Below are 12,010 nucleotides of genomic sequence, written 5' to 3' on the forward strand. Positions count from 1 at the left end.
ACCGCTGTTCGGCTGTGACACGGGCGATTGCTGCTCGCGGCTTTCTGATACTGCAAGTGAGTTTAAACATGTATGTCATTCCTGAAAATATATGGAATTGTCTATGACATCCTGTGACTTCATACACATGTGACTGCACAAGTTTATATGATTCCCAACAACTTTATGAAACTCTTTGTAAGCTTGTGCAAGTCAATACAAATGTATCCAACAATCTACAAGTTTACGTGCATTCATGCACATTTATGAAGCACGAAGTTGTCCCTCGACAACTAGGGACATGTTCCTGTCACCCATGTTGTCCCTAGAGATGTCCCTCTCACCCATATTGTCCCTAGAGATGTCCCTCTCACCCATATTGTCCCTAGAGATGTCCCTCTCACCCATGTTGTCCCTAGAGATGTCCCTCTCACCCATGTTGTCCCTAGAGATGTCCCTCTCACTCATATTGTCCCTAGAGATGTCCCTCTCACCCATGTTGTCCCTAGAGATGTCCCTCTCACCCCATGTTGTCCCTAGAGATGTCCCTCTCACCCCATATTGTCCCAAGAGATGTCCCTCTCACCCATGTTGTCCCTAGAGATGTCCCTCTCACCCATGTTGTCCCTAGAGATGTCCCTCTCACCCATGTTGTCCCTAGAGATGTCCCTCTCACCCATGTTGTCCCTAGAGATGTCCCTCTCACCCATATTGTCCCTAGAGATGTCCCTTTCACCCCATGTTGTCCCTAGAGATGTCCCTCTCACTCATATTGTCCCTAGAGATGTCCCTCTCACCCATGTTGTCCCTAGAGATGTCCCTCTCACCCATGTTGTCCCTAGAGATGTCCCTCTCACCCATGTTGTCCCTAGAGATGTCCCTCTCACCCATGTTGTCCCTAGAGATGTCCCTCTCACCTATGTTGTCCCTAGAGATGTCCCTCTCACCCATGTTGTCCCTAGAGATGTCCCTCTCACCCATGTTGTCCCTAGAGATGTCCCTCTCACCCATGTTGTCCCTAGAGATGTCCCTCTCACCCATGTTGTCCCTAGAGATGTCCCTCTCACCCATGTTGTCCCTAGAGATGTCCCTCTCACCCATGTTGTCCCTAGAGATGTCCCTCTCACCCATGTTGTCCCTAGAGATGTCCCTCTCACCCATGTTGTCCCTAGAGATGTCCCTCTCACCCATGTTGTCCCTAGAGATGTCCCTCTCACCCATGTTGTCCCTAGAGATGTCCCTCTCACTCATATTGTCCCTAGAGATGTCCCTCTCACCCATATTGTCCCTAGAGAAAAAACTGCAAATGTTCCTTTATATGTATTCATTATGGTAAGTAGCAATACCCCAAAGGGCCAAACGATGATGAGATAGTAACGTACAGGTGAGCATGTCTGTCGGCTGCAGGGACAAGGTGCGTGGGGGGCGGTTGGTGTTGCCCAACCACTCTGCCGCTGTCATCACTGGTTCCCAACTGACGAAAGTAGGGGGGAAGATGTCGTCCTGGAACAACTCCGTCTGGGTGCAAATTGAAAGCCAAATGAAAAAATATAATAATATAAACAACAAATCTGCAAATTAAGTTGACTTTACAAGCTGCTCTTGATTATCCCAATTTGATCTACTCAAATGTCTTCTGTACTGTATTAACTTGAAAGTTGGTAAGGAACTGGGCAATCGCATCTGACTGCCATTATTGGTAACCGCTCGTGTTGTGATGTTAAACACCCCATAAATTACACCCATAAATTACACGCTAGTGAAGAAGCCTGGACTGAAATGGCTATCTAATATTTGAGATGTTAGATGAGCACCCGAGCAATTCGAGTAATTAAGACTTACCGCATGGATGGAGAGAGAACACCAGATACACAGTCAAAACGTACCTTAACTCTCGGCACAGTGAAGGAGAGAGGTTCTAGGATGGATGACGTCAGTCTGAGCGCCTTGCAGAACTCCACTTGACGTACATCACACATGATTTTGGGTAGCATCACCAAACCCTGTGAAATTACAGAGGTTCTAACAAGAGTTCTTACATGGTTGTAAAGTCACTAGCATGCATAACGTGGAAGCTACACCAGTAGATTGACGGGACCAAAGAGCCAAAGCTCAACCCCCGCAAGCACAACTAGGCGAGTACACGCACAGCGTTTCGGGCAAGTCCTCAATCCTAATATTCCCCGGAATATGACCCGCCAAATCGTTTAACAACCAGGTACCATTTTACTGTTAGGTAAACAGAGGCTACAGTTAACGATTGATGCCCAGTAAATCCTTCCCGGCCAGGATACGAACCCAGGCCACAGCGTTCGTGAAACGCCCGGTGTGAGCATCTTACCACTACGCCATGGGGACTATGTGGACTACACTTCTAAACACTTAATGCATCATACTTGTTGTTTACTTACACAAAAAATAATTGAATATAGCAGCAAGAAAAGTGTCTGAAAATAGCAATCGAGTTACACCAGCCCATTCTCTTGATTTCTATCGAGATATCCTATCTTGAGATAATTTCGGGGCTTAGTGACCCCGCAGTCCGGTCCTCGACCACTTCTCCACCCCCCAGGAAGCAGCCCATGACAGTTGACTAACTCCCACATACCTATTTACTGCTAGGTAATAGGGGCATCAGGGTGAAAGAAACTCTGCCCATTGTTTCTCGGTGGCGCCTGGGATCGAACCTGGGACCACAGGTTCACGCGTCCAATGTTCTGTTCGCTCAGCCACCAGCTCCCCGGTGCCACAACATTTGTCACAACATACAAAATAAGGGGGTGCTAAAATGTATGACCTCATGCCATCCACCTAACCAAACTACTCAGAAAACATGGATACTTGTGAGCTACTACTGTTTATAGTTCCCCACATATTAAACATTGGGGACACTGACTGAGATACACTCCACTGCCCTACATTATTGTACATGAATGGTGTTTTTCTGCCCCAGAGACAGTAAAGTCCTAATTTTGAAATCAGAACAGACAGCATTTTTCTTCTGTGTGATGCCAATTAGTTCCTTTGATTTTAATTTTGTTGAGGAATATAAATACTTAACAGGCTGTGCTTGCACACCTTGTCAGTTCATTCCTTCAGTCATTAATTCTGTCCATGGTGCGTGGTCGAGAAAGATTCTGTCCATGGTACGTGGTCAAGAAAGATTCTGTCCACGGTGCATGGTTGAGGAAAGGTTCTGTCCATGGTGCGTGGTCGAGAGAGATTCTGTCCACGGTGCGTGGTCAAGAAAGATTCTGTCCACGGTGCATGGTTGAGGAAAGATTCTGTCCACGGTGCATGGTTGAGGAAAGATTCTGTCCATGGTACGTGGTCGAGAAAGATTCTGTCCATGGTGCATGGTTGAGGAAAGGTTCTGTCCATGGTGCGTGGTCGAGAAAGATTCTGTCCACGGTGCATGGTTGAGGAAAGGTTCTGTCCATGGTGCGTGGTCGAGAAAGATTCTGTCCATGGTACGTGGTCGGGAAAGATTCTGTTCATGGTGCGTGGTCGGGAAAGATTCTGTCCTTGGTGCGTGGTTCGTTGGGTATCCGCGGGTCGTTTAAATTTTGTGTAGTACTCCAAAGCATCATATGATGCGATGCGCAATTTAAGGGTTAAACAGCTTAAACTGTTACAATGTGACTTCTGGAGTATGAATCCCAAGTAGCAAAGAAATGTTTTCCCCAAGAAATATTGCAATGCATTTGTAAATTTTACAACAATGAAAAAGTTGAATGCAAGATCTTATACACAAAAGGACATGACACACCTCAGGCCTCCCGAACACTGAATGTTCAGAGTAGATTTGTGTGTGTGTTTAATAACAAGTGCCACTAAAAACTACCGGCACTCCCCGGGTGCGGCTTACCTGATGCACGCTCCCACTCTTGTGGTGTGAGAGGGGGAAAAGGTGGGGGAAGTCGGTGCCAATCTCGTAGGCATAGATGGTGCTGTCACCCTGCCGAGAAAAGTGTGTACAAACTTGTTAGCTAAGCGAAAAAATATATTTGGAAATTAAGCAATCTTACATCTTTGCTGCATAAAGCAGTGTTGCTATAGTTTCGAGTGGAAATATGGTGAATGTAGGAATGTTATTTTTAATATCTTTAACCTTTTCTACCTATTCTGTTCACAAGTCCCTTTAGATGAAAGGTTTCATTACACCAGGGAAGTGGAATATGGGGGAAATTATGATGAAGCTAAATTTATAGAGTGTGAGAGTGAGTGAGTGAGTGAGTGAGTGAATGAGTGAGTGTGAGAATGTCAGAACGAGTTAGTTAGTGTGAGAGTGTGTGTGTATGTGTGTGCACATACATACACACACACACATTATTTTTATATATATATATATATATATATATATATATATATATATATATATATATATATATATATATCTACATATATCTACCATAAGACAAAGTCTGAGGACAACACTTCACCATCACCTGAGACCACCAGCATGAGTCCATCAACGTGCTTACCTTACCGGTGGCGAAGAGGGTCGACGAGTCGGGGTCATAAAACGGGATGAGCATGGCGGGGCTTATGTCAATACCTACAGTGTTCGCTGCTTTTGACAACTCTGTTGCTTTGTAGACGCTGATCTGCCTCTCCGACACCCTGTAATGTGTGTGTGGGGGGGGAGGGGGGGGTTATTGTAACTGGCACTTGAGGTTATCTTGAGTTATCTTGAGGTATTACTTACAAGTGAGGAAACGCCTATCTTGCCCTCATTAACTAGTAAGCTACATGGCACTAAACAATGTTTGATTTCCCGCAGTCAAAGACAGGAAGTCTGTCCAGCTTTTTATGGTCCCCCGCTAAGCCAGTGACTGGCCTTCCTCACGTTACAACCCACAACAGCTGCCTAACTCCTAGCAAGCTATTTACTGCTAGGTGAACAGAAGCACCAGGTGTTAAGGAAATCTTTCCGTAGTACGTCTAGTCCTGTAGAGGAGTCGAACCCGGAGCTTTTTGCCGATGAACCGACGACACTGACCACCGCACTCGCCTGATCTCTATCACAACCTTGGATAATTGTGGAGACCTTCAAAGTTCGTCACTAAGTCGGAATGATTATGAAGAATATGATCCTATTAAAATGAATTACCAAATTTGGTTAAATGAATTACCAAAGTCAAACAGCAAGTGCCACAACAGTTGGAACTGTGATTTAAGTTCTGAAGTCCTGATTTCAGACATGGAGTCTGAAACAGTGACTGAGAGTTATGAAGTCTCACACCGAGAAGTCTGAAATAGTAACTGATCTCTATGAAGTCTCACACCTGAAGTCTAGAACCCAGTCCAACAAACAAGTCTGAAATGCCTAGTAGTCAAATCTGCATTGTATGAAACTGAACACACCCATTCATAAATGTTGTAGACCATTGTAAACTGAACACACCCATTCATAAATGTTGTAGACCATTGTAAACTGAACACTACCATTCATAAATGTTGTAGACCATTGTAAACTGAACACACCCATTCATAAATGTTGTAGACCATTGTAAACTGAACACTACCATTCATAAATGTTGTAGACCATTGTAAACTGAACACACCCATTCATAAATGTTGTAGACCATTGTAAACTGAACACACCCATTCATAAATGTTGTAGACCATTGTAAACTGAACACTACCATTCATAAATGTTGTAGACCATTGTAAACTGAACACTACCATTCATAAATGTTGTAGACCATTGTAAACTGAACACTACCATTCATAAATGTTGTAGACCATTGTAAACTGAACACTACCATTCATAAATGTTGTAGACCATTGTAAACTGAACACTACCATTCATAAATGTTGTAGACCATTGTAAACTGAACACTACCATTCATAAATGTTGTAGACCATTGTAAACTGAACACTACCATTCATAAATGTTGTAGACCATTGTAAACTGAACACTACCATTCATAAATGTTGTAGACCATTGTAAACTGAACACTACCATTCATAAATGTTGTAGACCATTGTAAACTGAACACTACCATTCATAAATGTTGTAGACCATTGTAAACTGAACACTACCATTCATAAATGTTGTAGACCATTGTAAACTGAACACTACCATTCATAAATGTTGTAGACCATTGTAAACTGAACACTACCATTCATAAATGTTGTAGACCGACCATTGCAAACTGAACACTACCATTCATAAATGTTGTAGACCATTGTAAACTGAGCACTACCATTCATAAATGTTGTAGACCATTGTAAACTGAACACAACCATTCATAAATGTTGTAGACCATTGTAAACTGAACATTACCATTCATAAATGTTGTAGACCATTGTAAACTGAACACTACCATTCATAAATGTTGTAGACCATTGTAAACTGAACACAACCATTCATAAATGTTGTAGACCATTGTAAACTGAACACAACCATTCATAAATGTTGTAGATCATTGTAAACTGAACACAACCATTCATAAATGTTGTAGACCATTGTAAACTGAACATTACCATTCATAAATGTTGTACAGTTGAAAATTGACCCAATTATTTACCCTCAACATTATAAAGTCTTAATTAACAATAAGGATTAAAATGGTTACAAAATAAATCCCAGATTAAGCTTTCTTGATAATTAGTTCATCCCTTTTATCACTACTAATGAAAAAAAATTACCGTGAAAAGTAATGAAACGTCATTTTCTGGGTGAGACCCGGAGGCTCACCGGAGCTATACCGGGCTGATGTGCATATATTAGACCGTGGCAACAGTCGATCGAGTGAGTCTATTATACCAGGGACCATGAGCTAGAACCTGGCCCCCTCAGAGAGGCACAAGGAGCAATGACCTATAGACACCCCGTGTAGTTGGAAGCAGTGTGTCTGCCATCTACCAGGTCAGGCACCCTGAAAGGTAGGAATCCCAAAACAAAACTACAGCCGGTTAAAAATTGCAAACCAAAAGCCAAACGAGCAAACAGATCTCCCCAATCAGAAAAGAAGCATGATGTCACCACAGCCGCATGCAGCCCCAGTACTTCTGGAATTACTGTACACCTGGCTCGCACACCACCGCACAGCAGAACAACACCGTAAGGCACAGCACTGCTCAAAGGATGGAGCCAGACCACACACTAGAAGGTGAAGGGACGACGACATTTCGGTCCGTCCTGGACCATTCTCAAGTCGGTCTTGAGAATGGTCCAGGACGGACCGAAATGTTGTCGTCGTCCCTTCACCTTCTAGTGGTTAGTCTGGTCAACATACTTTAGCCACGTTATTGTGACTCATCGTCTGCATATGGAGCCAGAGTCGATCGACTGCCACCCAACACAACAGCCTCAGAACTGGGGTTGGGTAGCCGGTGTGGGAGGTCTGGGGCCCCCCCATTTCCCCTCCCAGGGAGGGGAAATGGGGCGGCGGCTGTATTCCCATCATGCTTGTTTGCTTGTTTTCTGACTGGGGGAGTTCTGTTTGCTCATTCGATTTTCGGTTTGCAATTTTTAACCAGTTGTAGTTTGTTTTGGGATTCCAACCTTTCTGGATGCCTGGCCTGGGGGGGTGTCTATAGGCCATTGCTCCTCGTGCCCCTCTGAGGGGAGCCAGGTTCTGACTCGTGGTTCCCAGTAGGCAAGAACTTCATCGATTGAGTGTTGCCACAGTCTAATATATACACGTCAGTCCGGTATAGCTCCGGGGAGCTGAAAGGGCTCTCCACAGAAAAGTTATGACATGAACATACGTGCTGAATCGGACCATCACCAGGTATACTTACTTGCTGAATCCAACTGTCACTAGATATTTGCCCCCGAGCGCCCATAACACCCTGGCGCCCCGCACACCAACTGGTCCATTGCCTGTTTGGATAGGTTCGGCACAGTGCCGAGGGTCGTATATACGTATGTGGCTATCACGGCACATGGTCGCCAGGTAGCGTCCACATGGACTCCAAGCCATTGAAAATATCTGCCAAAACAAAGTGGAGTGTTGTATTGTGTTAGCCAAGGAAAAAGGTCCATTATTAAAACCCATCTACAGTCCAAATATTACAAATTTACACATTTTCTAAAAAGGTCTCCAACTCGTACTCTCACATAATACGTTACGTTTTAAGTGGTGTCCACATACAGTAGCATGGGGCTAGTATGAACAGATAGGTTCCACAAGCAGTAGCATGGGGCTAGTATGAACAGATAGGTCCCACAAGCAGTAGCATGGGGCTAGTATGAACAGATAGGTTCCACAAGCAGTAGCATGGGGCTAGTATGAACAGATAGGTTCCACATGCAGTAGCATGGGGCTAGTATGAACAGATAGGTTCCACATGCAGTAGCATGGGGCTAGTATGAACAGATAGGTTCCACATGCAGTAGCATGGGGCTAGTATGAACAGATAGGTTCCACATGCAGTAGCATGGGACTAGTATGAACAGATAGGTTCCACATGCAGTAGCATGGGACTAGTATGAACAGATAGGTTCCACATGCAGTAGCATGGGATTAGTATGAACAGATAGGTTCCACATGCAGCAGCATGGGGCTAGTATGAACAGATAGGTTCCACATGCAGCAGCATGGGGCTAGTATGAACAGATAGGTTCCACATGCAGTAGCATGGGGCTAGTATGAACAGATAATTTCCACATGCAGTAGCATGGGATTAGTATGAACAGATAGGTTCCACATGCAGCAGCATGGGGCTAGTATTAACAAATTGTGGTCCACATGCAGCAGCATGGGGCTAGTATGAACAGATAGGTTCCACATGCAGCAGCATGGGGCTAGTATGAACAGATAGGTTCCACATGCAGCAGCATGGGGCTAGTATGAACAGATAGGTTCCACATGCAGTAGCATGGGGCTAGTATGAACAGATAGGTTCCACATGCAGTAGCATGGGACTAGTATGAACAGATAGGTTCCACATGCAGTAGCATGGGATTAGTATGAACAGATAGGTTCCACATGCAGCAGCATGGGGCTAGTATGAACAAATTGTGGTCCACATACAATACCTTTTTGTCAATGTCTCCACACTCTTATTTACCCGAATTGACCAGAAGGCCACTTACACTAGTGGCCTTGATGAGGACAGGAAGCTGGCGGCTTGTCAAAGGTCCCCCCATCTACCTTGATAATCCTTTCAAATTTGATTTTGAAATTCAATAGTCTTGCATTTGCAGCTTCAGCGGGTAATATACAGTGATTTAAGTGCTTCAAAATAGCACAATTCTATCTAGCTATTAAATAGCTAGAGCATACTGAGGAGAAAATGGTCACTTCAAGTGAGGTGTGCAAGGTTCAGATATACAATAACCAAGCCCCAACGACACTAAAATGCTCTGGTACCTGGTCAGGATGGCTGGCGAGGGTGATGGCAACACTCTGGCTGTGAAGGTCCCAGATCTTGATGGAGTGGTCCCCGCTGGCGGCGGCCAGGATCCCCGCTGACAGAGGGTGCCACTTCAGTATAGTCACCTGTGACACAAGAAAAGCTGTAAGAGGCCAATTCTCTACACGTAGCACCGGCTTTCCAAATACTGCCTGCAGATTTTCAGTCAAAAAATGTCCACTTCAATCAAGGTACTCGTACAATGTTAATAAGATTAATAGAAAAAAATGAAATACAGTATCTCTTTCTTTAGTAGTCCTCCTTTGGTTATATTTGTGATCTTTGGAGGATGAGGGTATAATCCCGCAAAGAATGTGCGATGCAGCCAAAGAGCCGCGACATAAAGCCAAAGAATCAGAGAACCTCGGGGACATGTCTGAGGAGCTGAGGTACATACCTTAAGATCCAAAGTAATGCCTGTGTCCCAAGAAACTACCCAGGGACCAGATTCATCAAGCAAGTACTTACAAACCTCTACATCTTTCCTCAATCTTTGGCGAGTTTGTTTACATTTAACACTTTTATAAACTTCGAAGCACTAGGTGGCTGTTTATAACAATACATTTGATTGATAAATTCTAAGCTCGTAAACTATGTAACAAGTGTAAACACAGCCACCAAAGATTGAGAAAAGAGGTACAGGTTTGTATTTTAATTGTTAAATATTTTCATGAAAGACAGAAAGACCTTCAAAATACATGAAAAATACACAAAAATACATACCGAGCCATCCATTTAGCCATGGTCACTCACCTTGTCTGCAGAGCCAATGTCCATAAATGTTTCGTTGGGCTCGTTGGTGGGGTGACTCAAGCCTCCCTCGGGAATGTGCCACAGGTTGATCTTGCCGTCATCGCACGCTGCGGGCAAAACCAACCCATCATTGTCGTAGTGTGTTGCCTCGTGAAACAAGCATCGCAAATCATTGTAAGAGACGGAGCGAATAATAATGTCGCACTGTAGGATTATGAAACAAGCATTGGAGGTTACTGCAAAGTGATGAATTATGATGCAAGCAATAGAGGTAAGGTTAAATATTATGTAAAAAAAAAAAAAAAAAGTTGAGAAATGATCTTGCAAAGTTTTTCCATAAGTCAAGAGAAAAGTACAGTCAAGCCTCTATTCACACACACTGAGTCAAGACAGACTACACGGTTTGGGTTCGGGCACTAAAACTATAATTGCACGAGAAAAGATTTGAGGGTTCACAAGATGGTATACAAGGTTTCTGTACTTAAAATGATGCTCAATTAAAGTCCAACACCCAATTACCACACACTGACCTCATGACACCTCACAGTCCTTCAACCTCAGGGATCCCATTTTTGCATCATGGCACCTCTCAAGCAATCAATATATACTCTACTGTTTATACATACATACATACATACATACATACATACATACATAACTGAAAACTCACACCCATACTGCCAGGAGCACTCTGCATCTGGCTACAGGACACCTTAACCACTCGACCAATATATATATATATATATATATATATATATATATATATATATATATACAGTGGTACCTCGGAATGCGATTGTCCCTGTATGCGAGATTTTCGGAAGGCGAGGTGTATTTACTCCAAAAATTTGTCTCAGAAGGCGAGGGTTACTTCGAGAGGCGAGTTTGGACGCGAGTTTGTTGATACGCGTACAGCCGACCTAGCGCGTTCGTCGCCCCTCCGCCCCTCAGTTTACCATTGTCTCGCGCTCAGTGACTACCCCCACATCAATTCTTCTCGCGGATTTTCAGTGTTTTGTTGGATTTTTGGTGATTTGTCTATACAATTTGTTATTATATATCTCACCATGGGTCCCAAGAAAGCCAGTGGTAAGGATAAAGGCCAGAAAGCTCATGTGAGGATGACAATAGAGGAGAAACAAGAGATCATTCGGAAGCATGAGAACGGTACACGTGTTGTTGAACTTTGTAGGCAGTACAACAAAGCCACATCAACAATATGCACTATACTTAAGAAGAAAAATAAGATTATGGGTGCTAAAGTGGCAAAAGGAGTAAGAACATTAACGGCACAAAGACCACAAATACTTGAAGAAGTGGAAAAGTTGTTATTAATTTGGATACACGACAAGGAGTTGAGGGGTGATAGTGTTTCGGAGGCCATTATTTGTGAGAAAGCCAGGGTGTTGCACGGAGACCTTCTAAAGAATACCCCTGCAACGAGTGATGCAGATAAGAAAGAGTTTAAGGCAAGCAGGGGCTGGTTTGAAAAATTTAGAAAGAGAAGTGGTATCCATAGTGTTACAAGGCATGGGGTTATGTGATGTGATTATGGAAGGGGACTCCCCTTCCAAACAGTAACTCCTCTCCTCCTCCCCCCTCCTCACCATCTTCCATACGCCTACAGCACTCGACAGCAAGGTAAGTAATAACTGGAACACAGTTTTGTAGGTTTATTTAGATGAATTAGGTAAATTAGGTATAAAAATTTAGTTTGATGTGGGGTTTTTGGGGTAGTCAGGAACGGATTAATTCATTTCCCTTTATTTCTTATGGGGAAATTAACTTCGGAATGCGAGTTTTCGGAAGGCGAGGCGTCTCCAGGAACGGATTAAACTCTTATTCTGAGGTATGCCTGTATATATATATATATATATATATATATATATATATATATATATATATA

The 12,010-nt window shown here is 43.4% G+C and overlaps 1 protein-coding gene across 6 annotated transcripts in view; it reads right to left on the reverse strand.

The window, feature by feature from the left end:
- pod1 (coronin pod1) overlaps positions 1 to 12,010 on the reverse strand; it is a 95,931-nt gene that overhangs the window by 26,522 nt on the left and 57,399 nt on the right. For all 6 annotated transcript variants that reach the window (XM_069338153.1, XM_045752261.2, XM_069338143.1 and 3 more), the window contains 8 exons: positions 10,105 to 10,211; positions 9,309 to 9,437; positions 7,735 to 7,925; positions 4,464 to 4,602; positions 3,848 to 3,937; positions 1,866 to 1,982; positions 1,362 to 1,497; positions 1 to 50 (listed from right to left, as the gene is read on the reverse strand). The exon at positions 1 to 50 is cut by the window's left edge and continues 75 nt beyond it. In XM_069338153.1, the coding sequence (XP_069194254.1) occupies positions 1 to 50; positions 1,362 to 1,497; positions 1,866 to 1,982; positions 3,848 to 3,937; positions 4,464 to 4,602; positions 7,735 to 7,925; positions 9,309 to 9,437; positions 10,105 to 10,211 (959 nt within the window). The remainder of the gene's footprint in view (positions 51 to 1,361; positions 1,498 to 1,865; positions 1,983 to 3,847; positions 3,938 to 4,463; positions 4,603 to 7,734; positions 7,926 to 9,308; positions 9,438 to 10,104; positions 10,212 to 12,010) is intronic.

The sequence above is a fragment of the Procambarus clarkii genome, chromosome 5, assembly GCF_040958095.1.
Source record: "Procambarus clarkii isolate CNS0578487 chromosome 5, FALCON_Pclarkii_2.0, whole genome shotgun sequence".
In the NCBI taxonomy this organism is placed as follows: Eukaryota; Metazoa; Arthropoda; class Malacostraca; order Decapoda; family Cambaridae; genus Procambarus; species Procambarus clarkii.